A 26,476-nucleotide genomic window follows, 5' to 3' on the forward strand; every position below is an offset into this window, starting at 1 on the left:
CACACAGCTCCATCTAAGATCCGGCGACAGTAAGAGCATTTATAATCATAATACACGACTTAAGACGGATAGGGCTGACCAATCGTAAAATTTCAGCGGGATTTGGCTTTCGGTTAACCGGCGTGTAGGATGACCGACTTTCGGATAATCGACACTCTACTGTACTAGGATAGAATTATAACTCAACGAACCTAGCAACTAGATCTCTTCAAATAGCACCAGATTGTCTTCCACACTCACGATGAAAGATATTTGACAAAATACGATCTTTTCTGTAGCATCAAGACCTACCTTGTAGCCGCTGTCATCCTTGCTACTACTGCTGCCGCTGCTGACTGCTGTGCTGCTGGACTTCCTGCTCAGCAGACCCGGCACCACTCGTTCCCTGGTCCGGACTTTGAACCTGTTCACGCTAGCCGAGGCCTCCTGGTCCCCTCGCACCTTGGTCACTGCACTTGCCACCGTTGTGGGCCTCCTTAGTCTTCTTCTCACCGCTGCAATACGAATCACACATAAGACAGTTCACTTTGAATTAGTAAATTGAAATTGTTTAGTTTACTATCTGGTTATGAAAACTATCCAGATAAGTTTAACTAAAACAAACGTGTAAGCATAACTGAAAATTACTATAAATGTCGTAAAAAAAACATTTCTTTTTGATGCAGAAAAATTCGAAGGTCACGTTCCAAATGCAACGTTGTGTTATCAACGAGCTAATAATGTGTTGATGGCCTTCCCATTAGTAGATCATCCCATGATGAGATCTCTTAAAAACATCCATCGACCCGTCAGTGTGATATCAGTATTTCTAAGACATTATGGCGTCTTCGCTGCTTGGACCATAATAAAATGCATAGTTAAATGTCGGGCGCCTTCGTCAAGGGTCTTGTTATACAATTTTCTCAGTACACCCTACAAGATTTTGCAGTATTGATACTGCATTAAATTCTACAATTTTATTTACTTTCAACAATCTTCACACACTTGCAGAAACCGTGTATCAATCAGACAAATATAAGGAATTACTCAATGATAACACCTGCCCATTATATTCGGTTATAACCGTAAGTCAAGTACAAGTACAAGTATGTTCCAATACCTGTACGTTTCACTTTTTTGGATGTATGATTTATCATGAAAAATCCTGTGGATTTCAAAACATTATTGCTTGTTCACTATCAACACAAATGAAACTCACCTTTAATTAAACAATCCGATTTTCTTTTAACATTTACCATTAACTTGATTACTCTCCATCGCATCGCCCAGTACTATAGGTAATGGCCAACTATTAATAACAATGGATATTCGGGGTTCAATCATTGTCAAAGACACTGTTGCTCACTGCCGCGATATTTGAGGCAGGCTATCCACTATGAGGACGAACTGGTCTTTGTACATCTAACACTAAATCGTGTATTAAAACTTATCAACAGCTTTTGATGACCAAATATAATGTAACATTAAGTTACTAGAGCCATTAACGTGTTAGTAAAATTTTCATAACTTTAAAAACGATTGTAATAATAATAACATTGTTCTTAAGTCGGATAAAGCTTCAAAATAACTAACACTCAACAGATCTGAACACCGGACATTTATCTTTTAAAAGATAACCGATATTTATTTCAAGCTAATATTTAATGTTCACAGCGCTAATATCTTATTTGGTTTCAGTAAATAAAAGGTGCGGGAAACTATGTGTCACTACTGCTTAATGTTACTACAGTATACTAACTTTGTTGTCACACAGGACATCGAGATAAAATGTTTTATAAATATAATAATATTGTTAAGGTTTATACTCAAACCAGTGAAAATACGCGCAAAATGTCAGAAGTCAAGTAGTCAGAGCGTCACAGATACCACCACTGGCCGAGACTATAAGGAAAGTCGCTATTTGTCAATTTCGAGGCTATGTTTTGATCGATCGGCTGTAACCGAGCGAGGGAAAGTAGACTTGACAATATTAGCAGATAATTACAGTCTGCTGGAGAAAATATAGGTAGGCCCACCACTGCTAGAGTTGGAACTTTCTCGGGTTATCGTGTTCGCTGAGGATTACACTGTTGTGAATTAATTTAACTTAATTAAAGCCTAAACAATCAATAACCGTTGTCTAAAGTTGTTTTTATCCCGACTCGGCGTTCCTCAAAGACTTCCTTCTAGTCCCAAACTTGTTCCTCTTGTCTGTTATCCGTACAATTTTACTCGTTTATAAATGTATTGGACATTTGACTGTACACTTTTCTCCACAGGTAAATTACTCAAACTAATATTTAAACTTATAGACATCACTAACATCACGCTATTGACGCCTTACTATTGATGTGTGCCTTTAAAAGAACTAACATTCTATGCAGACAAGTTTAATGAAACAGTCGCAACTGTCATTTTACATAGTTCCTTTATTTAAAGTATTTCTACTTATATATAGATTGTATTTTCACTATTTCGTGTTTTGCAAGATTAATTTAAAACTTATACCGGTTGGGTCTTTATATTATATTGATTACTCAAATACTACACCAAATAGGCAGGCTTACTTGTAGAAAAATATTTTATTTCTTTGTTGGTATTTAGCATTTCTATTTTGTAAAAGAAAGTAATCTTGGCTTTGGATGGTTCCATTTTACAAACATTTTTATATCGTAATAAAACACCCTTTCTCCAGTACGGTCCACCTTGATATTTCCGTATGAAATCAAGTACCAAATATCATTATTTATTCATGAGATAAGATTAGGTAACAGTCACATCGCGTTGTTAACGACAGCCATAACGCACCGTGTGGTTCCTTCCTAAATGACGTGACGCACCTGGGAGAAGGGAACGGCGGAATGTAACAGAGGCGAGGAACTGCGGAAAAGACCGGAGAAACCTACCAATCACAGCTAATAACCAGCCACAGCCACGGTAATCAGATGCGTGCGACCAAGCCAACCTTACGTAACCATTCAGAATAGAGTTTGCGTTTTAATTATTACCAGTAGAACAATATAAATAATGAATTGAAATAAGAAATAATATATTTTATGTACATTTAAATACTTTTATATAAATTCCGAAGGTTTATGAATATATTTTATTGATACAGTATTACATATATTCCAATTTCAACATTATCATATAATAAAAAATAAAATAAACCAATCTTTTCTTAATAATTAGCAAACAATCGGGTAGCGTAAATCATATATATTTTTAGAACGTAGCCTACCCTCAAAATTGTGATATGTATTAATGACAAAGGCTTTTTATATAATGTTCTTTGACCAATACAACAGTTGTTAAGATATAAACTAAGTATGCAATTAAGTATTGATAAAATGCACAAATTATTAAATTTGGTTACTATAATTTCCAGAAACACGTCCGTTAGAAAATAATTTCTGCGCTTTATCTAGATTTACATTTTTTATAGATTATTCTTTCTACGCCAGTGACATTTTAATCGATAGTACGTTTTTAAGGAAAAACGGTCCAAACCCATTTCCAAATTTAGGCTATGGTGAAGTGTTTAGAGGTTTCGCTCCTCTCAATTACTAACAATAACATTGTACAAACAAACATTTGTTTGAATATTTAAGTAGTGGATCCCGAGCAACTAAATTTTCTGCAGTTCAAAATAGACACACTTTGATACTCCTGTGTTACTTGGCTGGCAAAGTATCTATACATTTCCGTTAAGGTTATCCATACTTATGCAGAGAAATCTTCAACTTCAAACCATACCTCGGCTCTAACTACGAGAATAAAAACTCTTCGTCTCCATCAGTATGACCGAACACACACAGTATCAAATTCTGTGTGGTATCCCTGTACTTTCAGAGATCAGTGAGAATCATTGCAAAACCGTCTGGTGTCTGCAAAAACCGGAATTGAACATCAATAGACAGTATCAAGGGTCACCGATATTTCTCCAACATTTCTGAGATCCTTTAACAGTCAAGGTTATTGTGTGTAAGTCTCTTAGTCAGGAATACCCAAGTCAGGAATTGTAAGATATCTCTCCATCATTTCTGAGATCCTTTAACAGTCAAGGTTATTGTGTGTAAGTCTCTTAGTCAGGAATACCCAAGTCAGGAATTGTAAGATATCTCTCCAACATTTCTGAGATCCTTCAACAGTCAAGGTTATTGTGTGTAAGTCTCTTAGTCAGGAATACCCAAGTCAGGAATTGTAAGATATCTCTCCATCATTTCTGAGATCCTTTAACAGTCAAGGTTATTGTGTGTAAGTCTCTTAGTCAGGAATACCCAAGTCAGGAATTGTAAGATATCTCTCCATCATTTCTGAGATCCTTTAACAGTCAAGGTTATTGTGTGTAAGTCTCTTAGTCAGGAATACCCAAGTCAGGAATTGTAAGATATCTCTCCATCATTTCTGAGATCCTTTAACAGTCAAGGTTATTGTGTGTAAGTCTCTTAGTCAGGAATACCCAAGTCAGGAATTGTAAGATATCTCTCCAACATTTCTGAGATCCTTTAACAGTCAAGGTTATTGTGTGTAAGTTTCTTAGTCAGGAATACCCAAGTCTGGAATTGTAAGATATCTCTCCATCATTTCTGAGATCCTTTAACAGTCAAGGTTATTGTGTGTAAGTCTCTTAGTCAGGAATACCCAAGTCAGGAATTGTAAGATATCTCTCCATCATTTCTGAGATCCTTTAACAGTCAAGGTTATTGTGTGTAAGTCTCTTAGTCAGGAATACCCAAGTCAGGAATTGTAAGATATCTCTCCATCATTTCTGAGATCCTTTAACAGTCAAGGTTATTGTGTGTAAGTCTCTTAGTCAGGAATACCCAAGTCAGGAATTGTAAGATATCTCTCCAACATTTCTGAGATCCTTTAACAGTCAAGGTTATTGTGTGTAAGTCTCTTAGTCAGGAATACCCAAGTCTGGAATTGTAAGATATTTCTCCAACATTTCTGAGATCCTTCAACAGTCAAGGTTATTGTGTGTAAGTCTCTTAGTCAGGAATACCCAAGTCAGGAATTGTAAGATATCTCTTCTCCATCATTTCTCGTCCTACACTAGCAAACCTGGGAACTGGGATTCTTCAATATGAGGGACTTCTGAAACTGGTAATTAGACAACACTCGTGAGGTGATTTGGGCTAGAAGGGTACACATGCCAGCCAAGTGGAAAACCTTGTCATAGCCATAAGGTTGAAATTGGAATTTAATGCAGAGTACTTCGTTGGGGAAAACAAATCTATTGTTAATGTCATTTTGAGATTATATCAATAAAGAGCAAACCTATATATACTTTAGTTCTTTAAGGCTTTTATGTATTTTAGTTGTGTTCTTTTATCTTAAAGGACCATTGAAACAGAATCCAGTTAAGTCAAAATTAATCCATTTTCTGAAAAGTTTAATTATACTCCATTGAGTATTTTCTAAGACTGTAGCAGCTTTTTAGTTCAGGGATTGAGTCAGGAGAGGAAGTTTGTTTCTTATTAAGCACATAGAAAAAAAGATGTTCAACTAATATTTGTTAGATGGTTTCAAATGTTTCGAGATGGATTCGATTTAATCTGTTTAACTTCAATGATCGACCAAGTTTAAACATTCAATCAGCTCTCAAATGACCAGCAGAATTTCGGGATTGATCATGTTTCAGGAATTGCAACAGAAAGACTGTAAAATTTATGAACTTTTTCATTAAGATAGAGGATTATACGAATTTTACCTTCAAATGGTTGTCATAATACTATGGGTTTTGTGATATAATAATAAACATTTTTAAAATTTGTATATTTATATCTAGAAAATGTAAATTCTCAAAGTTTGAGCAATTATATAAGTTTAATTATTTGAAAATGTATCTAACTGAATAGTTATAATACTTACTCTGTGCACTGTGTGTGGTGTGAATAATAACCGCTAGGGCGAGGACTAGCAGCAGTAAGTGCTGCACTCTTGTGGTAGACATCTGAAACACCAACAAATACGAATTTAAGACAGTACATTTAAACATCGTGCATTACGATTCAAAGTATGTAACGAACCTAAACTCGTAATAAATATAGGTTAATAATAAATTAAATAAAAAATGTTAATGTTTCCAAATTTTACCCAAAGGGTCTTAAGAAGCATTTTACAGCTACATCGTCATAATGCTGGGGGATAATCCACATAACCTCTGGGTTTTCGCTAAATAAAAATGTACAGTATAAACAAGAGTAATAGAATAAAGAAATGAAATATATTAGAAAGTGTCCAGGAAATGTTACGTAGAAGAGACTATTATTCTGGTATCCACAATACACACCTCTTTTAACTTATCCGTTTACCACATAGTACAGGTTGACATAGAGGGTGGCTCCGCATAGCTCTACTGCTCATCCTCCCCTTATATCCCTCCATATCTCCTTAGTCCCTTATATCTTTTGCAGGGTTTTGGGAAAGACTCACTGTTATAACGATCAGATACGATAGGTTATTTAAAAATTGTGGCCTGCCAAGCAACAAAGAGCTGGCTGGGCTCTTCCTGGAGACGACTGTGTCTGTGACTTTTCAATTATAAAAACAAAAAATGTATGTCCTAAGAATAAAACAAACATCATCGATAAACACTCAAACAAACGCATAGTGTTTACTATGTGTGTTATGTCAATTTGGCGTCTCTAACTCCAATCGTGTCCAGAGAGCGCCACACAACAGGTAACAACGCGGGGCGTGGCGGGTATATAACATTCTGCTGGTTCCAGATATTGTGCTGGCCGTCCAGTTCCTGAACCAAATGTCAAACGGGCAAGTTCAAGGTGATACTGGCCGCTAGTCGACACCGAAGGCCAACCTGTGACCTTGAGCTGATTAATTTATACACCACCGGGTTGATTATTGGAACTAAGCCAGACACCGATCTTTGTCGTTCTTTTCTTCTGCAAACTGATCCTCTTACCGTTTTATTGCCAATATTCTACGACGCGCAACCATAAGCAATTATTTGAGAGGTGACTTTTACAATCTAGCTTTTAAAACAAATATTTGTTGGGGGTATAATGACAAGCGCAATCGGTGCAGTACGAAGAATAGGTCTTGCCTAGCAAATATCCACGGTAGATTGCTACTTTAAACTATTCTATAAGGAATTAAATCTTGTTGGCCAATAACAACAAAAAACGTCCAATTTTATGTGGATTCTCTCTCAGCCTCACATATTTCAGTAATGGCTATATTTTCAGCCTCCCGAATCCAGTAAAAATATCAAATCTCTTTACTAACCAAAGTTGATTTAAATACCTTTGCAAGAGTACGTATACTATATTCACACTAACACCTTAGTGATTTGGAATCCACGTTATACAGTTCACTAATTCTAGAGATTACGTAGCGCACTCACACTTATACGTCACAAAACACTACAGTATAATATAGTACATGAAAGATCCAATAATGTAAATCCGTTGAAGACAATGGACATTCATTTACATTACATTTTGTGTACAAAGCAATGAAATAAATTAACAAATCTTTACTATATCTAAGTTTTCTGATTCATAATTCAAATTGTAAACCTGCAGTCTACGAGAGTTCCTGTGATAATTGATCTGTCTACGATAAGTAAACGATACCGAAAAGTATATCTAATTGTTCATGAAATCATTGAATTCACATATCATCAGGATGTGGGAAATCAGCGACGGCAGAACATAGTGGCAAACCCAAACATTAAAAAGAATTTAACAAAACATAATACTTCCAAACAATCATACTATTATTCGAAGGAAGGTGAGAGAAGCCTCAAGGATCAAGAAGATAATTCATATAATGGAAAATATCGCTGGTTAATCAGAATGATTGGTGACTGGTTACGTTCCAGCCAACCACGAACAGTTTGGTTGTGTACCTGAGTATTTGTATTATTGGTCGTGCCAGTTGTGGTTTAACAATGGTTGATTGGAGGTGCCTCTCCTCAATTTCAAGATTATCAATTTTAGATGCGGTGTGAACCAAGAAAATTATGATATTAGTCAGACAGTGGCTGCTTAGGCATAAGAATTAAGATTCAAATATCTTTTATTCCAATTATGTAAATCAATTACAAAAACAACAAGAAGAATGTTTGATCAAAACCAGTACTGAAAATAATACCAAAATCACGAACAGCCATGACAGCTTAAATAGTAGGTTAAATATAGCATAAGGTATATCATATTTTCCATCGGATACTACATAAACTAAATTCACCTACATTTACTTTCTACCTGTACTCTTCCTTAGTCATGAAAGTAACAAAGTTATTATTGATTTGAACAGAATAAATTACACTACACAGCAGTTTTATACGAATATAGATTATTGAATGTTCTTGATCATTCGTTTCAGAATTTGTTCTTAAAAACACGATACAAATTTATCTGAAGCAAAATGATAAAAATGTGTATTACAAAGACAATTATAATATATGTACAATGGAAATTAATTATTGTACGATCATTTCTTTATTAATTTCAAATTAAACAAACTATTAATGTACATGTAATAATATCTAACCTACTTTCAGGTATAAAGTAATAACTGTAAAATGAAGCGTTATGAAGCAGATTTTGCATTCTTAGTACTAAAGAAATCATTTAGCCAGCAAAGCGGGCAGAGACGTCTTCTTGCTGTTTGATACGACTGAATAAGACTAAACTCCACCACGACGACGAGTATTCCGAACGATTATCCAACGAGGATTTTAAACCGCAAAGGTCTGTCCAGTGAAGGGTGTCCGGCCATTTAATTAAAAAGCAAACCTTGGAGCGCAGTTTAAGCCGCCATTTTTGGACCACAATGCACATTGTGCCTAAACAATGCCACTACCATTTTAATCACACGCTATTGAACACTGAGTCTATCGCAGTGTAAGCGTGCACTTTAGAGGTCTTTGGTTCGATGGGTGACGCGGCTTTTTGGACGGTGTTTAGTTTTGATGGAGAGAACTTGTGAAAATGTTGTTATGATAAAGTGTCATTCGTTTGTACAGACTACATCATATTTAGGGTCTCTCAAGGACGTGAGCTTGGACCTGTATTTGTTCTAATCCTCATGATTGAACTTTCTAACGACAATTTTACCTCAATGGTGATAAAACATTTGTTAACGCCACTCTAATACTAACGTGTATAATCAGTATCGTCCGTGGAATCAATAGCTTTATTTTTGTACCTTAAATTCGTTGGTATACAGAACGGATTTACGGTTTAGAGAAGGAGACTATTTTTCCTATCCTTATTTTTTATTACAAGTGTGAAATAATGGTTGCAAAAGTTATAATAAATTACTTATGGCAAATTTAAAGTGTTTTTAGAATACAATAAAGTTAGAACTACGGTTAATTTCATAAATCATACATTTATTCTCTTTGGATATCATATCTCAAAAACTAAACACTGTTATGGTGATCAAACTTGGAGAACATGTCTGTAGGTAAATCTATTAAGGTACTTGCGATTGTTGTCATAAGTTAATGCTAAATTGTTTTTTTTTATTAAATAATAATCGATTTAATACATAAGGATTTAAAATAATTTTATTTACAAGTGTTTCAGAAGCAGGGCCGTACTTAGTCATGCCCCACCAACGGACAAGGTCCTTTCAAATATAAATGTGGGGGGAGGGCAGTAAAATTGTCCGAAAAACCCGGTCTGAGTACGGATATGTTAGGATACTTATTTTAACAAAGAGCATTCTTGATAACAAGCAGAAAAAAACAATTTAAAAAGAATGCATCTATTATGTTAAATATTAATTTAAACATTATATGCAAGGTAATGTACTATATTTTCATATAGAATTTTTAAATTTTAAAATTCTATAAACTCTTACACTTACAAATCAACATAAATACCGTAACAGTTTTATTTAAATAATACTGTTTTATATATAAAGATATTTGCCTTTGAAAGCCTTTTTTTTTATAATCCTCAACCCGTGTAAAACAATCAATGAAATAACTAAAGTAGTAATCTTTATGTGTCGCTTGTTTTAAAATAATCGAGGTCGGTACCTTGTTTTTAGCTAGTTTGGTTTTTTCAGGCACTTGAAGGAAATTATTATTTATTAATTACGAGTTGATTCAGGTTTTTGTTATAGAATTAAGGCGTTCTACGTTATAGCACTGAAAGTCACGAACATCCGTAGAAAGGGAGATGTAAAAAGTAACCATTACGTTCTTACCACTTATCATTTAAGTGGTGTGGTGTTTACTTTAATGAACTCTGTCTCTTGCATTAGTCATTTTTTGCAAGAAACGATTCGATCGATTGAACACATTAGCCGATAGGTCAACAATGGCATTTCATACAGTTTATTAACGTCGGTGCCGCTGTCACCACAGAAGGCCGTGGCGTTTTCACTGTGCCTCCGTCGCGCGAATGATTGATATCCACTTCCGGTCTGGAGAAAGCAGCTACAGGTGGCGCGCCCGGCGGCAGATTCGCCAATTACAGATTGCCACTGTTGCCAACAGTTTTCAGAATGATCACGTACGTGTCTTCCGTCCATTGTTAACAGCTGCTATTAGTAATAAGGTACACTGCCCAACGCACAACGGGCACTTAGTATATGTTGCACGTTTTTGTAGCTTCTTTGCCCAAGAGTGCAAATCATTGAAGTCTCAGAACGATAATAACTAATCATATTATATATCGATGTTTTAAGATATGTTTTGTTAAATATGTTCCCTTTCTTGAAACAAACTGATGATCGAAAAGTTGTTTGTCTGGTCTTGTGCACGGTCGCTTGAATTCCCAAGCGAACTTGTGAGATGGGGTGCCAAAAATATTGGGGGGAGGAGAGGGCAGTTTTTATGCGAGATAATTTAAAGAATTTAAAAACTCCGATTTACAAATTGGAGTAAGCTTGTAAAGTTAATATCTTATATAATGAAATGTCTAACTCAATAATTCAGAAAATAGTATATTATATGGACAAATTTTCATGTAATAATTTATGATGGTAAAACGTTATTAACGTTCCAAAAACAATGTACAATGTTGCGAGAATATAACTTGTAGAGAACGAAATTCCTGATATGTCTGTTAAGTAAAAATCTCCTGTAGGTCTGTCAAAAAGCACGGTCTTTGTTTCGTCCCGTAACCACATATCACTAATAACAGCTGAACTGTTTGAGCTACTATTGGAGTCTTGGGCAGTAATTTACAGTAATTTTTAATTCCGAAATTCCTAATATGGGTGAATATTTTTGCTAATTCCTGCTAAACGCTCAGCCTGTCCCGTGAGTTGCTGATGCACGTAATCCAATATAGTATATCTGTACACACGTTAAGTATAAAACAAGTTGACCTAGAAGTTTAAAATTTGGTGTGAAACTCTACTTCTACATCACTAGTGAAAATGGTAGTCACTGGTTCATTATGTCTTGACGTATGTCTATAAAATTCCACTAATCTTATAGATAACAATGATGGAAAACACACGATAAACTAATTACAAAACCGAGTACAGTTACTTACCAACATGTGTTATGAAGTTCTTGGTATCATGGAAAAAAAACGGACGGAGGATGGCTTCCGGAAAGAGAGAGAGAGAGAGAGAGAGAGAGAGAGAGAGAGAGAGAGAGAGAGAGAGAAACTTTATTTACAGACTTCAAGAATGAAATAGCGTCAATGATAAATTACACACTGTCAAAGAGAACAGTCTCTGCCTTGTTCAGGTCATGTACCTGACCAGGATAAAAACTCGGCAACACTATAAAATGGTCTTTGCTGTAACCAGTCTTTGAGTCGGGACTTCAGTATGTGAGGGCTGGAGCTCTTGAGTTGTTCAGGCAGCCGGTTGTAGAGTCTGGCACCAGCGTAGGAAGGTTTTTTCTCAAATCTTGAGGTGTTGTGCGTTGAGAGATTAAAATCCCGAGCATGTCTGGTGTTGTAGCTGTGCACCATCTCGTTGCGGCAAGGAATGCTGGAGCGGCAGGCTGCAGTGATGACTTCCAGTATGTAGATGTTGATCACCGTGAGGATTTGGAGATTCTTGAAAGGTTCTCTGCAGCTCTCCCTCCACTCCAAACCGGCCAGCATTCTCACGGCTTTTTTCTGGAGTATCAGCACCCGTTGAAGGTTGTGATGTGAAGCCGCTCCCCAAAGCACAATCCCATATCTCAGGTTGCCCTCAAACAATGAGAAATATGTCATTTTGGCTGCTTCCATGGTGCTGATTGACATTACTCGTCTCAAGTAATGGGAAGGTACAAAGTATGTACTCTCTCGCTTTCTTTTCTGCCTCTTACGTATAAATAGTCATTTTAACATTACTACGAAAACCAAGAGTTTTTAAATGTTAAACATAGCTTAGAACTAGATAACAAAGCGTTAATATGCATTCTTATATACTTATGCAATTGTTTGCATATTCGATAGTGTCCTTAAAACAGATACAATACCTTATTACGTGTGAAAATCAGTGTAGTTTTTAACATTGTCACGATTTAAGTTACCTCGGTTTTTGTTTCCTTGTGTTTGTTAGATGTACAAGAGAATGTTACAATTAATTTATTAATAGTAAAATCTTGAACGTATTTTCCTTAAATCTAAAATATATGTCTACAGTTAGGCACCACGAGGTTGATTGGCTGATCGTTTAGCGCAGTCTTACTATACCAGTTGCAAATTTGGTAAACATCAGTCCCTTGGGAGTCGCTATGCGAACCAGGACATTATTCGTTTTGGAGCGAACGCGAAGTTATCCACGCTGACCCGAAGTTACCACTGGTTATTCTGTTATATTTATTTAATTTTGTTGTCTCAAAACTAATCCTCTATGAAGATCAAACATTTTTTCAGTACAATCTGTGTATTCCGCATTGCCTATAAATTCTTCTTTCCGGTGTAATAATGTACATACTAACGTATTTTACTTCTACAGCACCAAAACCACAATTCTCCGTTCCAGCCACAGAAATCAACGTTGAAATTTAATTTGTAACTCGTGAAAGATGTTACACTAAATGCCTTCATCTGCCATTTCACTTTATCAAATGCCACAATCGTGTGCCAATAGATCATCTGCAATCGGTTGATTTGATCCGCGATCAGCTGAACCAACCACAGGCCGCGAGGTAGCAGACGACTGCGACTGCCCAGTTGTTATTTAAACTCCCTATTTCAGGCCAAAGGTTACCCGTGGGTGCAAGGAGCCAAATGTTGAGGACAAGGTTTGACATTTACATAAATTCCCTACTTGAGCAATTTTACGGTTTGGGCCGTATAAATGGTCTTTTACTGCAGTCTTCCAACAGTGCTCCCTTGATTTGGACTATTCATGGGTACATTTACCAGATAGTGATAATCTGAGTTAAATAATAATTTTGATAGTGTTCAACTTTCTTTTTGTCTATTGATTATTCTTATCAAAACTCTAAAATCCCTCCTTGGTCAAATATCTAACCTTGTGTTAGAACTACAAGCATTTGTCCACATTTTAAAAATATGGAATTTTGAAGACAAGAATCTTCATAATATGATAAATAATGCAGAAGATTGTTAAATCAAAAGGCATGATTTATAATTTCCTCCTGGCTTCGAAATATCTGTACACTAAGTGATATTACTTTTTGTCCTCTCCCTAAAGCCCTACTTTTCAAAATTCTTCAAAACCGAATTTATCGTTATTATTATATAACATATTTATTTATTATTAATTTAAGATGAAATCCCAGCAAAAATTACGTAAAACATTTCTTTGATCAGCTTCTTAAATATATGCTTGATTAAATTAACAACTCGATAGTTAACCCACCTAAATAAACTTATCGAATAAAGCCGCCCAGGAGGGAATGGAATCATTCGTTTCTGAACTGGCGTCGCATTGGTTGGTCAGTGCAACTATTAAAATGAAAACAGCAACAAGGTCCTGCAACCGTGGAGCAGCCAGTCAAGTGCTGAAACACTGCCGATTGAGGTCCTTTTCTGGGGGAATTAATTTAGTCATTGTCAAAAGGCATTATAACTACAAAACCTACAATCATCCGACTTGCAAACTTTAATTTGCGAAAAGAAATCTATTTATTCACTACACGAAAAGCCGTTGTACAGAACTTAAAATTTGTCTTATACTTATTCTAGTTACAGTATTTGATGTAGCTAACATTCATCACCCCATGTTATATGAAGGGCAAAAAAGGCGTAAGGTTCATGAGACCTACAAGTGTAAATATGAGTACAATTTCAAATGACAAAGAATTAAGTATTGCACAAACTTATCACTGAAAGCACACATGTAGATTATCTGCCCTGTACTGTGTACAGCACCAAGGTGTAGTGTCGTCACAGTTCTCGCTCTGACAGCCAGAGTGCAGCAAGATCGAGGGCAACCACTCGCACTCGCAACCAACGCTATAATTAATGCCCGTGCCGCCTCTCACCATGGTAGTACTGCTTTTATGACCTCCTTACGGTGAATATAATCGTTCCTAATTGCCATTCAGCATCCAACTACCAGAGTTTCCAACAGCGCGGCGTTCATATAGAAATATATCTTACAGTACAAATTTTTACCAAATCCTTGACTAATCATTTTTACTTATACCAATCTGCCTTACCTGCCCCTTTCTCGATTTCCAGTAAAATATAGTTCTACTACAATTATGGACTGTACTGACGTGTACATAGCATTCTGTTCCGAGATTTCGCTCCTCGCGGACAAGGTCCGGCAAACATTGGAAACCTTCAGAACATCGGGTCCTTCAGAATGGAAACTTGTTGTTGTCCGGATTTTATTAACCACTAATTTATAGCTCATTGCTTCCTACAAAATATTTTGCTACCAAATAGGAAACCTCCAGACTGTCAGAGAACTTTCTCGGAAATGACCGATGTCGGACCTGACAAACTCGAGTCTCGGTGTAAACAATAGGCTACAGAGATATAACCTCCGAGGGGGGCAAGTAAACAATACGCTGCCTTTCCCCGTCTGTGGGCAGGGCAGCGGACATCGACCTGCGGTATTAATTTCCAGAGCGTTGCGTAAGGGCGGGGCGACTGCCGAACTGGGTCACTCGGTATACCGTCACGAGATCCACTGCCATTACTCCTTACTGCACGAGATTCAATTTTGAAGACATGCTGAACTGAACGTCAAAATGAGTTTAATCTATTCTAAAGTGGAAACTGTGGTAATAACACTGCAGGAGCTCTCATTATTAAAAGTGTTTGCAACTAAAAATCTAATAAATAAAGAAGGCAATTTGAACCGTGAACTGTTTAACGTAAACATTTGTTATTTTCAAATATAATTTATCAATTGTTATTAATTTCAGAACTTGTATTGTGATGCGAGATTTCTATGCTAAATTTAACCATATTTGTTAAATATATATTCTATTTACAGTATGTGAGATCTAATCTTTATTTGGATTGGAGATCTTGTGATTAATATTTTGTTAAAGCAAATAGGATAATTTTTCACAGAAGAAAATATGTGCTGTTGTAAATTCTATAATTTTAACCAATGAATCGTGCTATTAATAATTTTAAGCATTAGAAGCGTTAAAAATAATCTTTCTTTGAATTTTAACGACTGTCCTATAATCTTAAGCCGATTGTATATTTATATCGTACAAAGTTGGATGTCCAGGGTGGTATACACTTTCCTCAAAAATTGGCTGACTGTTAGCGAAGTCCATCACTCGAGGGACTGATAAGTGTTCATTTATGTCTATACGTCCATCAGCAAAACTATCTAGAGAGAGTTCTAACCTATATACCTGATATCTAGCACGCAACTTCATATCTATATAGGCAACATCGAGTTTGATGATGGTGCAAATCAATCGGTGCGATTTGACTCATCTTCAACGCTCAGTGTAATGTAATTGCAACAGAAAATCGAAGGGTATAAATTTATGAAACAAACTGAATACAGTGTTTTGAAATTTTAACATAATATGATATAGCAACATGAATGTAATGAGATACTTATTTCAATTCGTCATTGAGACTTTCGTTACGTTTGTCAGGTCCTTTATTACTCGTTGTTTCGATTTACTTGTATACAGACAGGCTAGCGTTCGATGATGGTGCGTGTCCCTCCATGTGATTTGGCTGAGCGTTAGCGAAGCCTCTATCTCAGAGTGAAATTCGAGTATTAATTTACATATAAACTTGAAATTATGCGCATTTTGCTTGCTGTTATTTAGCTTAGTGGCAAAATTCTTCATTTCTCTGTCTGTCTGAAACGTTTACTTGCAGTAATAAGTATGAAACTCATTTATACATAGACAAGAGTAAGTTCGATGATGACGCGTGTCTATTCATGGAATTTGATTGAGCACCATTAATGTATGTAGCTTTAGACTTTAAATTTGCTTAAAACTTCAGTGAAGCCTGTTACGCAACGCGTGGTCTTATGTGCTGTAATAAAACAAACTGGTATTTATAGTAAAATAAATAAATAACATGATAGAGTGATATTATGAAAGGGATTGTAGATAAAGAAAGTGGTTATCTCGCCTACTGTATGGTCTTGCATTACGCATGCGCTGACCGGGTATCTCGAATAAGCCTGCGCCTGACCAGACGTGTGTCGCTCCACTTCGTCTATCAGCCTTTCACCGGCCCTCCACCGATTAACATCCAAACCTAATTTATCACCTTGAGGATATTGTTAGTAGTTTAGTATTCCGTCAGACTTTCTTTCTGGTCTGACCTTGAAACTAGAATATTTATTCCCATCCTCGATGCGTTACGACCAGTGGTTTTTTCCAGAGAGATCTTCCAGAGTAATTCTACCTAGTGGTTCGAGTCTGGTTGTTAGAGATTATTACCGTCTAAGATAGTAAACGATTTTTATTTAAAGAATCCTTTCAAGCAATTTTTCTATTTAGAAAAACTCACTTCAGAGTATCTTCATGTTTACTCAGGTTCATCTTCATCTTAAGTAAGTTCGTGTACGTCAAGTTCATTATAGATGATATCAAACAAACCTAAAGTGGTTTAATTCTAATAATACAATAATAGTTTAAATAATACTAACGGGAGGATGTTGTGTAGGAAGTAAAGCCTAATTCAGTATAATTTGTAGCACAGTATTAATAGTGAGACAACTACAAATAGCGATTAAGTACTACATTAGTTGTTCGGTAAGAAAATTGTTTCAACTAAAATTACACGTTTGTTTCAGCTCTTTAAGACACTCTTATGAAGTTATGAATAATAAGAAAACTCTTTTTACACTAGGAATCATAGGCATTTAAAGTAGAATTTGGTGTTATTTTGTAATAAGGGTCACAGAAAAACAGAAGGTAAATGGTATAGAATGATTACAGTATACGAAATAAGTGAAGGAAGTGGCACGTTTTTAATTATTTTTAATTCGATTTCCTTAAGTTGTATTGTATTAAAAAATAATTTTTAAAATCATGAATCATTCATAACCTGTCATGCCCTTACATCATAAATCATTAACAAAAAGCAAAAAAGTAACATTCCTGTTTCTGCGAGTTAAGATTTGCCTAGGTGATTACACAGTTGCCTAAAATTCCTATTTTAATTTCTTAAACACTCTAGCAGTGTGATCAAATATTTATAACACTTGACCTGTCTTCAGGAAAGGTATTTAAAAAATAGAAAAAACTATCCTAAAAATAACTGATTTCATGCCAAAGATACCCGTAAAAAACCGTTAATCTAATTGTATTTATATCAATTACTAGCAGTTACCCGCGCCAATGTTGAGATTTTCTGTTGCTACAATCAAGAAAAATGTTTAAAAGTATATATTTATGCTCTTAGTGTTTTTGTTCCACGGTATATTTTGCCTTGTTTCTAGTAGTCTATGTCAGCTGATCACTGTTGTATCGTCCCGTCACAACATTGAGGTTATGTTGACCGGTAGCTCTTGCCCGTCTGCGGTAGGAAGACACATCAATGTCACCCAAGGTAGAATGATCGTATAGCCGTCGCCGCTTTCACTCCGAGGTGACATGGACAACCGAACCCCGGGCGCTACCATTCTTAGCCTACTTCTCGATCTACAATAACCGATTTGGAGAAAATCTGAGGGACACTTTCGCGGTAAACCCGCCCGTCACTGTAGGAAACAAGGGTCCCTCGGCACCTCATGTAATCTACGAGGCGATTAGCACTTCTTGCATCTCGCAATTACTTCGGCAGTTTTGTTCCCTGCTTTCCCACGACTCTGGCTCCTCCTTTTGAGCAGTAAGACTTTACTTTCTCTTCCACGATTAGAGAGCATTTTACGGCGTGTTTACGTTTGATTAATTATCGAACGAGTGCCAAGTAGGACAAGATTTCCATTTCAAGACTTTAAGTATTTGCCTCGATACGAATCAAGATTTGTTTTCTTTCGCAAAATAGAAAGATCAGATTTAAATAAGCATAGACACTGCAACGTCGGAATCATATTTTTAAACGGAAGTTAATGAGACATCTTCACCTTATTATTGTATTAATTAAAAACAAGTGTGGCATGTTCTATAGAATGTTTAATTAAAATTTTTATTTTTTTAGTATGTGAATTTTAAAATTACTTAAAGGATCAATGTAAAAATAACATTGCATTTTATTTATTTCCTTTCGTTCAAATGCCCTGTAAATACTATTATTTTTACTCCCTTCTTCTGCTTTCATTTCTTTTTAAAGTAATCCTATTATACACAAATACCGGAAAATAAAACAGTCAAAGAACAAAGGGATTGTATTATTTAATAGGTGAACGACATCGAAGTGAAGGGGAACTAAAAAAGAAGGACGTGGACTACGGATATCCTGTCGATTATCAATTTTAACGCCCATTTGGAATAAATTATTTACACCCGGTTTTTGTCCTGTTTAAAATATGAAGGTCAGTTATATTTGTATGTTAATGTCCGTATATTTATATTGAATTATTTCTAACACCTTTTTATTACTATTATTCATACTACTAATATATTATTGTATTGTATCACGTGAAAACGCATATCGTATATAATTAAAATCACATATCCTATGATCTGTAAACAACGGTACTGATGTACTAAGGTTAATGGAATTGTCTTATGATTTTATACTAACATCTTAGTTGGTCCCACCTTCAGATTTTAAAATAGTTCTAAAATTACTGAGACAAATTTGGCACTAATTGTGTGATTTACAGTTTTTGGTCACAAACCCGTGTATTTTAATCACTTAGAAGCTTGCTGTACCCGACGCCGCAGAGTGAGGTGATTATAGTTGGCAAAGCTGGGCCTTGAGAGCGGTGAAAGGCATAGCGACTTGTATACTGCAGGCAACGTGAGCAGAGTGGCTGTGAGTTCAGATGGCTGGAGTTGCAAGTCTATTGTTGTGATCTTGATCATTTAGATAAGTGGTTGGCAAGATGAAGATAAAGCAAAATGCACTGGGAGGACTATCCGAGATCGCAGTTAACTTGGAAGAAAATAAACGTATTTGAAATACTAAAGTATTTCATTTTATTCAATTTTTCTTCAATCCTACTTGTCTACTCGTTTGATTTATTTCCTATAACTTTATTGCATTATGATAATAAATACTCATTGATAACTAATCAACTGATCATTTATTCATCTGTAATAATAAATGACATTATTTAGATAACTAAAATGGTGATATGCTGATGTACCTACTACACCTTACACCTTTTAGACCAGGAATGTAATTTTATGAAATAAAATTATTAAGTAAACTATCATTCTTTGCGTCTCATTGTTTCCATCAATCGCTGTAGAATTAACGCACTTTGTATGATGATTTGAAACAAGTTATTAGTTGAATACTCAGATGGTTCACTCTGTTAAAGTATTCTTGAAAACAATTTTCCAATTAAAGGCAAATGCATTCTAGAAGCCACACAGATAAAGCCTTATACTATTTCCTGAAGCAAAGAAACTAATTAATGATGCTATGACAAACTACAAGCTTAGGCGATTTCACAGTTCGTGCAAGAAAATCTTTCATATAGAGGAGAGCGAGTTGTACTTAGTCTCATGTATGTACGCGAGTCTCTGTGAATCTGACAACTCTTCCACTTCTAACCTTCCTTAACCTAATCCTTAGTGAAGAATCGTTAAGGATTATAATTGTAGTTCATGATACAACGACTTGAATTTCAGAAAGCCCTGACGAAAATTACAAGATAACAGCGAGGTATAACTCAAAGATAACAAAGTATGGCAACAATAAACTTGGCCGGTACGGAAAATTCATAAGAAATATGACTTTGTTGAGGGGATACCATTAGAAAGTCCAAAGTGAGTAACAGAAATTCTTCCTATTCTTCAGAAACTGAAAGTACTATTAGGCCTTCCAAACAACCAACCGTCAGCCTTACAGTGGAGATACAAGCCTCCATTGCCAAAATGTTACACTTACAATCCCCGTGGGCCGAAGTGGGCTAATGACTCTGCTCCAAGGTCTCAGCTGCGGTTGATTACAGCTATCATATGGCCCCATTGTTGCCGGCGCTGTGCGACAATTAAACACCCATTGTTGTCTGACTGGACCGATGGGATCCACGGATATGCAGATGTGCAGCCACTGTGTGAGAAGGTTTGACAGAAGATAGAGTAGACCTTGGCGTGCTGGATGTACGTACGTCTTGTGACCGAGGAGTCACGAGACTCTTGCGTCATAGTCTTCAAGGAGACCACGGCAGTGACACGGCTGTAGTTCTAAATCTTATGATGCAGTCTCAGCGACTGATGAATGTGTCATTTGTAACGGCTGAGTTACATTGACATATGATGAACCTTTTTTTCAATGTTGTAATTTCCTTATTGGATTCCTGAAAATGAACTAGAAAGGGAATAATGTCCATTTGAGCAAGACTTGCGGATTGGACAAACCAAACCAAGTTGGTTTTGGTTGGTTTAGTTTTCAACCTGAAACTTGACGTTAAGTATACAGAGTGTGGACAGGGATATTGAGTGTGCATATCATCATCACCTCGTCTTCTAGAATCTAGAGTGAATGATTTTGGGTTCAAAAAGTAAAACCAATAATATTATCATTAACTAAACAACTGATGCAAATATTAGTAAACAATGTTCATACTTTTATGTCAGCAATCCAGGTTGTTTAACTAGTGATGGCAAATTTCAAGACTATTGTTTAAATTAATTTTGTTCTTGTCTTTGATTGTTTGTGCGTGAGTGAAACATGGTACCTCGTACTAGACTATGTTTTCCGGCTTTTATAGATTTGACATCCCAACCTCAAGTATTATTCCAAGAGCCAAAACAGTACAAATTACTTTTTGCATTCTTCTCCGACTTTTTCCTTTTACCTATGTAAGGCCATCTACGATATAATATATATCGTTGATATTCAGAGACCATTATTCAAATATCTTAAAATTTTATGCAATAAACTTTAATTTCCTCAACTCCTAATCTACTCATAGCCTGAATTAGGAATATACTAATTACAAGCATATTACAGATTGGTAGTAGGGATAAGTAATAGATCGTATGACAGAATATGCACTACCACGGTCGCATGTAAGTGGCGTGGCCACCTAGATGTCATAGTTGGTGACAACCCGGTGACCGTGGTGGCCGTGGCATTTGGCAAAGGTCGCCTGACAACATTGATGGTGAAGATTCGCTGCAGCCCGCCCGTCTGCTCTTTCGCAGCAAAAAGACACGTTTCTGTAATATTCCACTACCAATTATCATAAAAATCGAATTTTTAACATACTAGTAGTTTATTATTATTCATTTTTTACTAACAACTTCTGTAAATATAAGAACATGATATAACTAATATTATGATTAAACTCATTCCTTCTATAATTTCCTTAGTACTTATGCTTCGAAGACCTAATTAGTATTGAGGAACTCATAACCATGATATAACTAATATTAGGATTAAACTCATTATTTTTATAATTTCTTTCTATTCTTGTTCTATTCTTGAACATAATGAAAACCTAACCTATATTCCACCGTGTTAGGACCACTTTATGGACCGCCCCATGGACATGCAATTATGGTTTAAATCACTCTCTTTCTATGTTAAACACAAGTGTTATTGAGTTTGAAAAAGTTAGCTGAAATATTTATTAACATCCTTACGACCAGCTACATATTATTCGTTTGCTTGAAAGTTTGACCAAGATTTATACATTTTTCCTTTAAACTCTCACTTACAGTTATACAGATTTTTATGGTATGCTATATTTATCCAAGTATTTTTGCGCTTTACTGACAAATTACTTTAAAAAAAGAATAAGAGACAACGATATGAAAGAGTATATATTTTAATCAACCCAGGCTTAGAACTCAAGGATTCCGAAAATAGATATATCCATAGTCATAACAACACAACCATAACATTCAGTTGTCCACATATAATTATATTCCAATTGAAAATAGAACAAGGGTGAAAGTACACGGTAGCTGACCTTAGGTTTACTGTAGATGAGGACTCGTCTGAGCGATCAGGAAAACCTTGGTATTTGCTCTGTCAATCAAGAAAGAGACGGTAAACATAACCTACAAACTCTCATCAGCTGATTAGTGGCCACGTGACCTTGTCTGGCGGTAGATATGAAGAATCCGTAGATTATACAGATTAGTATTTCGCAGAATATTGGTGTATATAAGGACATAAGTACTAAATTTTAGTGAATGATTTTTAAGTGGTATCACTTCTTCTTAAACTAGTCGTAATCTCCAATTAGCCAATGCTGAAAGAACTTAAGTGTTGAAATTAGATTATATTATGTGAAAACTAATTTGCGTAAAACATGAAAATGAAGTTATTATTACTGGAAAAACTTATTATTACATTTTTATATTGTCACCATTCAACATATCTGCAGAATGGAAAAATAAAATAATATATTTGAACTTCTAACTAGGCCCAACAATGATAAATCATTTATAATCTGAAGTATGTTATATATGATATATATTTCCATAATTTATATTATGCTATACTTAAATTATATTGAAGTAATTTTGTAAATTTTGACGAAGTTAAACTTGATTTTCCGACTATAGTGTCATGTCCCCGTTACAGACTGAATATATTTATTATCTCTTATTGTACAAAACGTAATACTAGTATTAGCTTAGATCTATTTTCAGAAGACAGCAGGTATGAGCGAGTTGGTGGGTTTTTGAAACCGATAAACTTTTGGAACGCCAATTAGTATTATTTGAGTAAATTGCCAAACAAACCACAGATGAGTGCTTGCCAATCAACTCTGATGTCGAGTCAACCTCTCATTTGCTTAGCGTGATTCAGAGTTATTTATACTCTAGGAACGAGCGATGGTTTTAGGTGGTATTTGGTTCAGTTCACTAAAGGGTATATCCTGCATTCACAGCTCAAGGGTGAAATATCGGCCAATCGATACAGAATGTCGATTCATGTATTGTTTATCACTTCCCGTAATATATAACCTTCGTTAAAAATCCCGGGGTTTTTTACAAGAATGGTACCATGGAGATCGAACAGTAGTTGTCCACTGTTTTTGTATCCGTATTGGGTATCGATCGACTTGGATTCGTGTTAGAAATAATTGTCCTACGCAAAGTAGGTACGAAGGAGACATTTCTTACTGGCCCTTGGATACAACACTGATATACACTCTGTTCCCACATCAGTGTGGGATGAACAATCTATGATGGTCGGTAAAGTTTCAGGAAGCTGTAAGTAGTTTAAGCCTAAGAGTACCTGGTACTATATAGCTATTTTTCATTCATTCAGGACTTTCCAGTGCGCTGACCTTTGCGTCTGATCACGGACAGAGAAAACCTTTGGCCTATATTCAAAGGGCAATATCTTCAACTATCGGATGTAGTTTAAATATTATAGAGTTGTTTTTGAAAACCAATATCGAATATTAATTCTGTCTAAAGATACGCCCTTTCATAAGGTCAACTAATACAACTGTGCCAAATCTAGCATTGGTTCGAAACAATTATCAGAGACACTTTCAACATTTCTTTAAATCTGTTCTTATTAAACCGTCTAAATTTGTACATCATACCCAACATCGGCCTAAACTGATCTGTCTACACGCACTTCACACCCTCTGAAATATTTGTTTCAGCTGTTCTTGTTACACTATCCTCCATTATCTGACAGAGACTTTCTACTGCTTGAGTAAGATCGCTTGGTCTACCGCCCCGCTGCTTATCTTCTTAACTGGATACCACTCAGAGGTAATAGCAGGCATTTATATGGCGGCTTCCATCCTCACTAATGGTGTATTAGTCCCTTGCAGCAATCAGGACCTTTTGAAATAGCCTAACTTTGTAAACCTCATGAGACTTAAATAAAATACCGATTATACATTAAGGTAATTAGTTAGTTCGCAAAAGTTACAATTTGGTTAATTTGCAATAACTAAAAAGCTTTGTTAGAGAATTAAGTACTTTTATTTACAATCTTAAGCTTAAGTGAGACTTGGTTACATTGATAATTATGGTGGAACACAAGTTGTAGAGTACATCGAAGTGCAGTTCACTTGCCAAGGTGTATAGTTCTATGGGGATATTTTATTGCTGACAACTAAATAAATCACAATTGATTTTTGTTTTTTGATTAGGGTGAGTAAGTTTTAATGCCAATGGATTAGAACTATAAAGTCGGAGAGCAAAATAGTTCTTAGTGAACATCTAAAAAGTAGTAAAATTTATATCTTGCAAGATTTCATGCATTTTGATGAACAGATTCTGATATATCAGTCAGTTCTTATTAGATGTTGAAACCTTTGTCTTACAAAGCTATCAATTAGGAAACTATGCTTGTGCACCTTTAAGATTCAGTACTTTCTAAATTTACGTTAACTCCTAACTGTAAAGTTTTTGGTCAGAGGTTTCTGGAACCATATGTGAGAAGTTAAAAATTGTAACAGTTTCAGAAATTTTTAGATGTTTCTACTGAAACTTTAAAGGCATTGAACGAGGCGTAGTTAGGACAGAGAGACATTTTTTTGAGCAACTATGAGATAACAAGAAAGCTAAATTAAATATTTTTTTGTTGAATAGTTTCTGCTATTTTAGTAGTTTCATATGACCTTTCGGGCGCAATGGGACGAAGCACTAAGGTCAGTGAGCAAATCCATTTTTAAAGTATTTTCTAATTGTGATTTTTAAATACTCGCTCTGATTTAAAAGATTTTACAGTGCACAAAAAATATATTTTCTCCGATATGAGTGCATTATTATATGTAAAGAAAGATTTTAAATGATACCTGAACGCGGGCTTTTGGTATCGCCCTGCTTGGTGTTATGAAATGAAACACCGAGTTTCGAGATCTGGTATCTTTGTTTACGCTGTTAACTTTTACTTTTCTGTGTCCATTGCTATGCAGTAGAGCAAATCCCTGTTCTCAGAACGCCGTGTCTCGTCTGTCAAATATGTAACAATGGAAAAAGTTGTAAATCTTGTTTTTATTTCAATCTTTTTTCTTTTAACCTCTGTATTTCAGTTAAAAACCTATGTATCTTAAAAATTAATATTTCAGACTTAATTTTAAGGTCTACAAAACGTAGTCCAATTAATCTTACAACACTTTGGGGGTTATTACCCACTGAGTATAGAATATATTAAACGTATCTTGTTTAATTAATCTCCTCTAAAGAGAAAGTTAAGTTAGTTATAAAATCAGGTCGGATTAAAAGACGTCAACCGTTTAATTCTGGTGTGTGTTTACTACGGTGACGACCCAGACATAAGATTGAAGAGGTCGACGGAAACATTATTCAGAAGGCCGTGAAAGTGTCACATTCTGTCACGTATGTCTGTCGCATGAATATGGCTTGGGACATTACGATTCAGCTCGGCTAGTGAGGCCCATTCACACGTGTGACGTTGAATGGAGAGCGATAGCGAACACTTTTGTCGTCTCTGTTACCGACAATGGTTGGTTGTTGTTGCAGGCAGTGAAAAGTGTTGAAACTTTCGACCCATGTTGCTCCTACAACTGTTTTCTAAAAGAATGTAAAACGCACACAGCCGCTCTCTTGGAGTTTAAGCCTTTCAATACAGCTGTTATAAACTAAAAAAAACTCCTATTAGCCAACAATTAACCCCAAGCTATTAATTTTGGCGTTATTCTGGAAAACCAATAATACTTATCTCTTGTTACACCTTAAAATTAGTATTTTAAAACAACAATACATTTTGTAATTTACTACAACATTTTGGGATTGGTTCGATGTAACTAGGACATTTCTAAACACCGCTTTTACCGAAACAAGTATTCTAAAGAGGGTCTGTAAAACCTAAAAAATACATTCTTGTTTACTTAGTATTTGTTTCAATTTTATACATAATGTCGTCGTTTAGTTTTTAAATGTAAATTGTCATGTAACTTTGAAGCATCAAATTTTTTAAGTTTTTAATAGAAAGAGTAGCTAAATGGCCTTCAAATAAATATCCTATTATTTATTGAATTTACATTATATTTTAACCATTATAAATTATTAATAATTATTAATTATTACTATTATTAGTTATAAGTAGTAACTAGTAAAAGATTTAAA

General features: G+C 35.4%; 1 protein-coding gene across 1 annotated transcript in view; it reads right to left on the minus strand.

Moving 5' to 3' along the window:
• LOC124354422 (probable chitinase 10) overlaps positions 1-26,476 on the minus strand; it is a 109,228-nt gene that overhangs the window by 26,640 nt on the left and 56,112 nt on the right. Inside the window, exons 2-3 of the mRNA XM_046804867.1 lie at positions 5,857-5,938; positions 292-494 (exon numbers count right to left, since the gene is read on the minus strand). Of these exons, the coding sequence (XP_046660823.1) occupies positions 292-494; positions 5,857-5,938 (285 nt within the window). The remainder of the gene's footprint in view (positions 1-291; positions 495-5,856; positions 5,939-26,476) is intronic.

This window comes from Homalodisca vitripennis, chromosome 2 (assembly GCF_021130785.1).
Source record: "Homalodisca vitripennis isolate AUS2020 chromosome 2, UT_GWSS_2.1, whole genome shotgun sequence".
Taxonomy (NCBI): Eukaryota; Metazoa; Arthropoda; class Insecta; order Hemiptera; family Cicadellidae; genus Homalodisca; species Homalodisca vitripennis.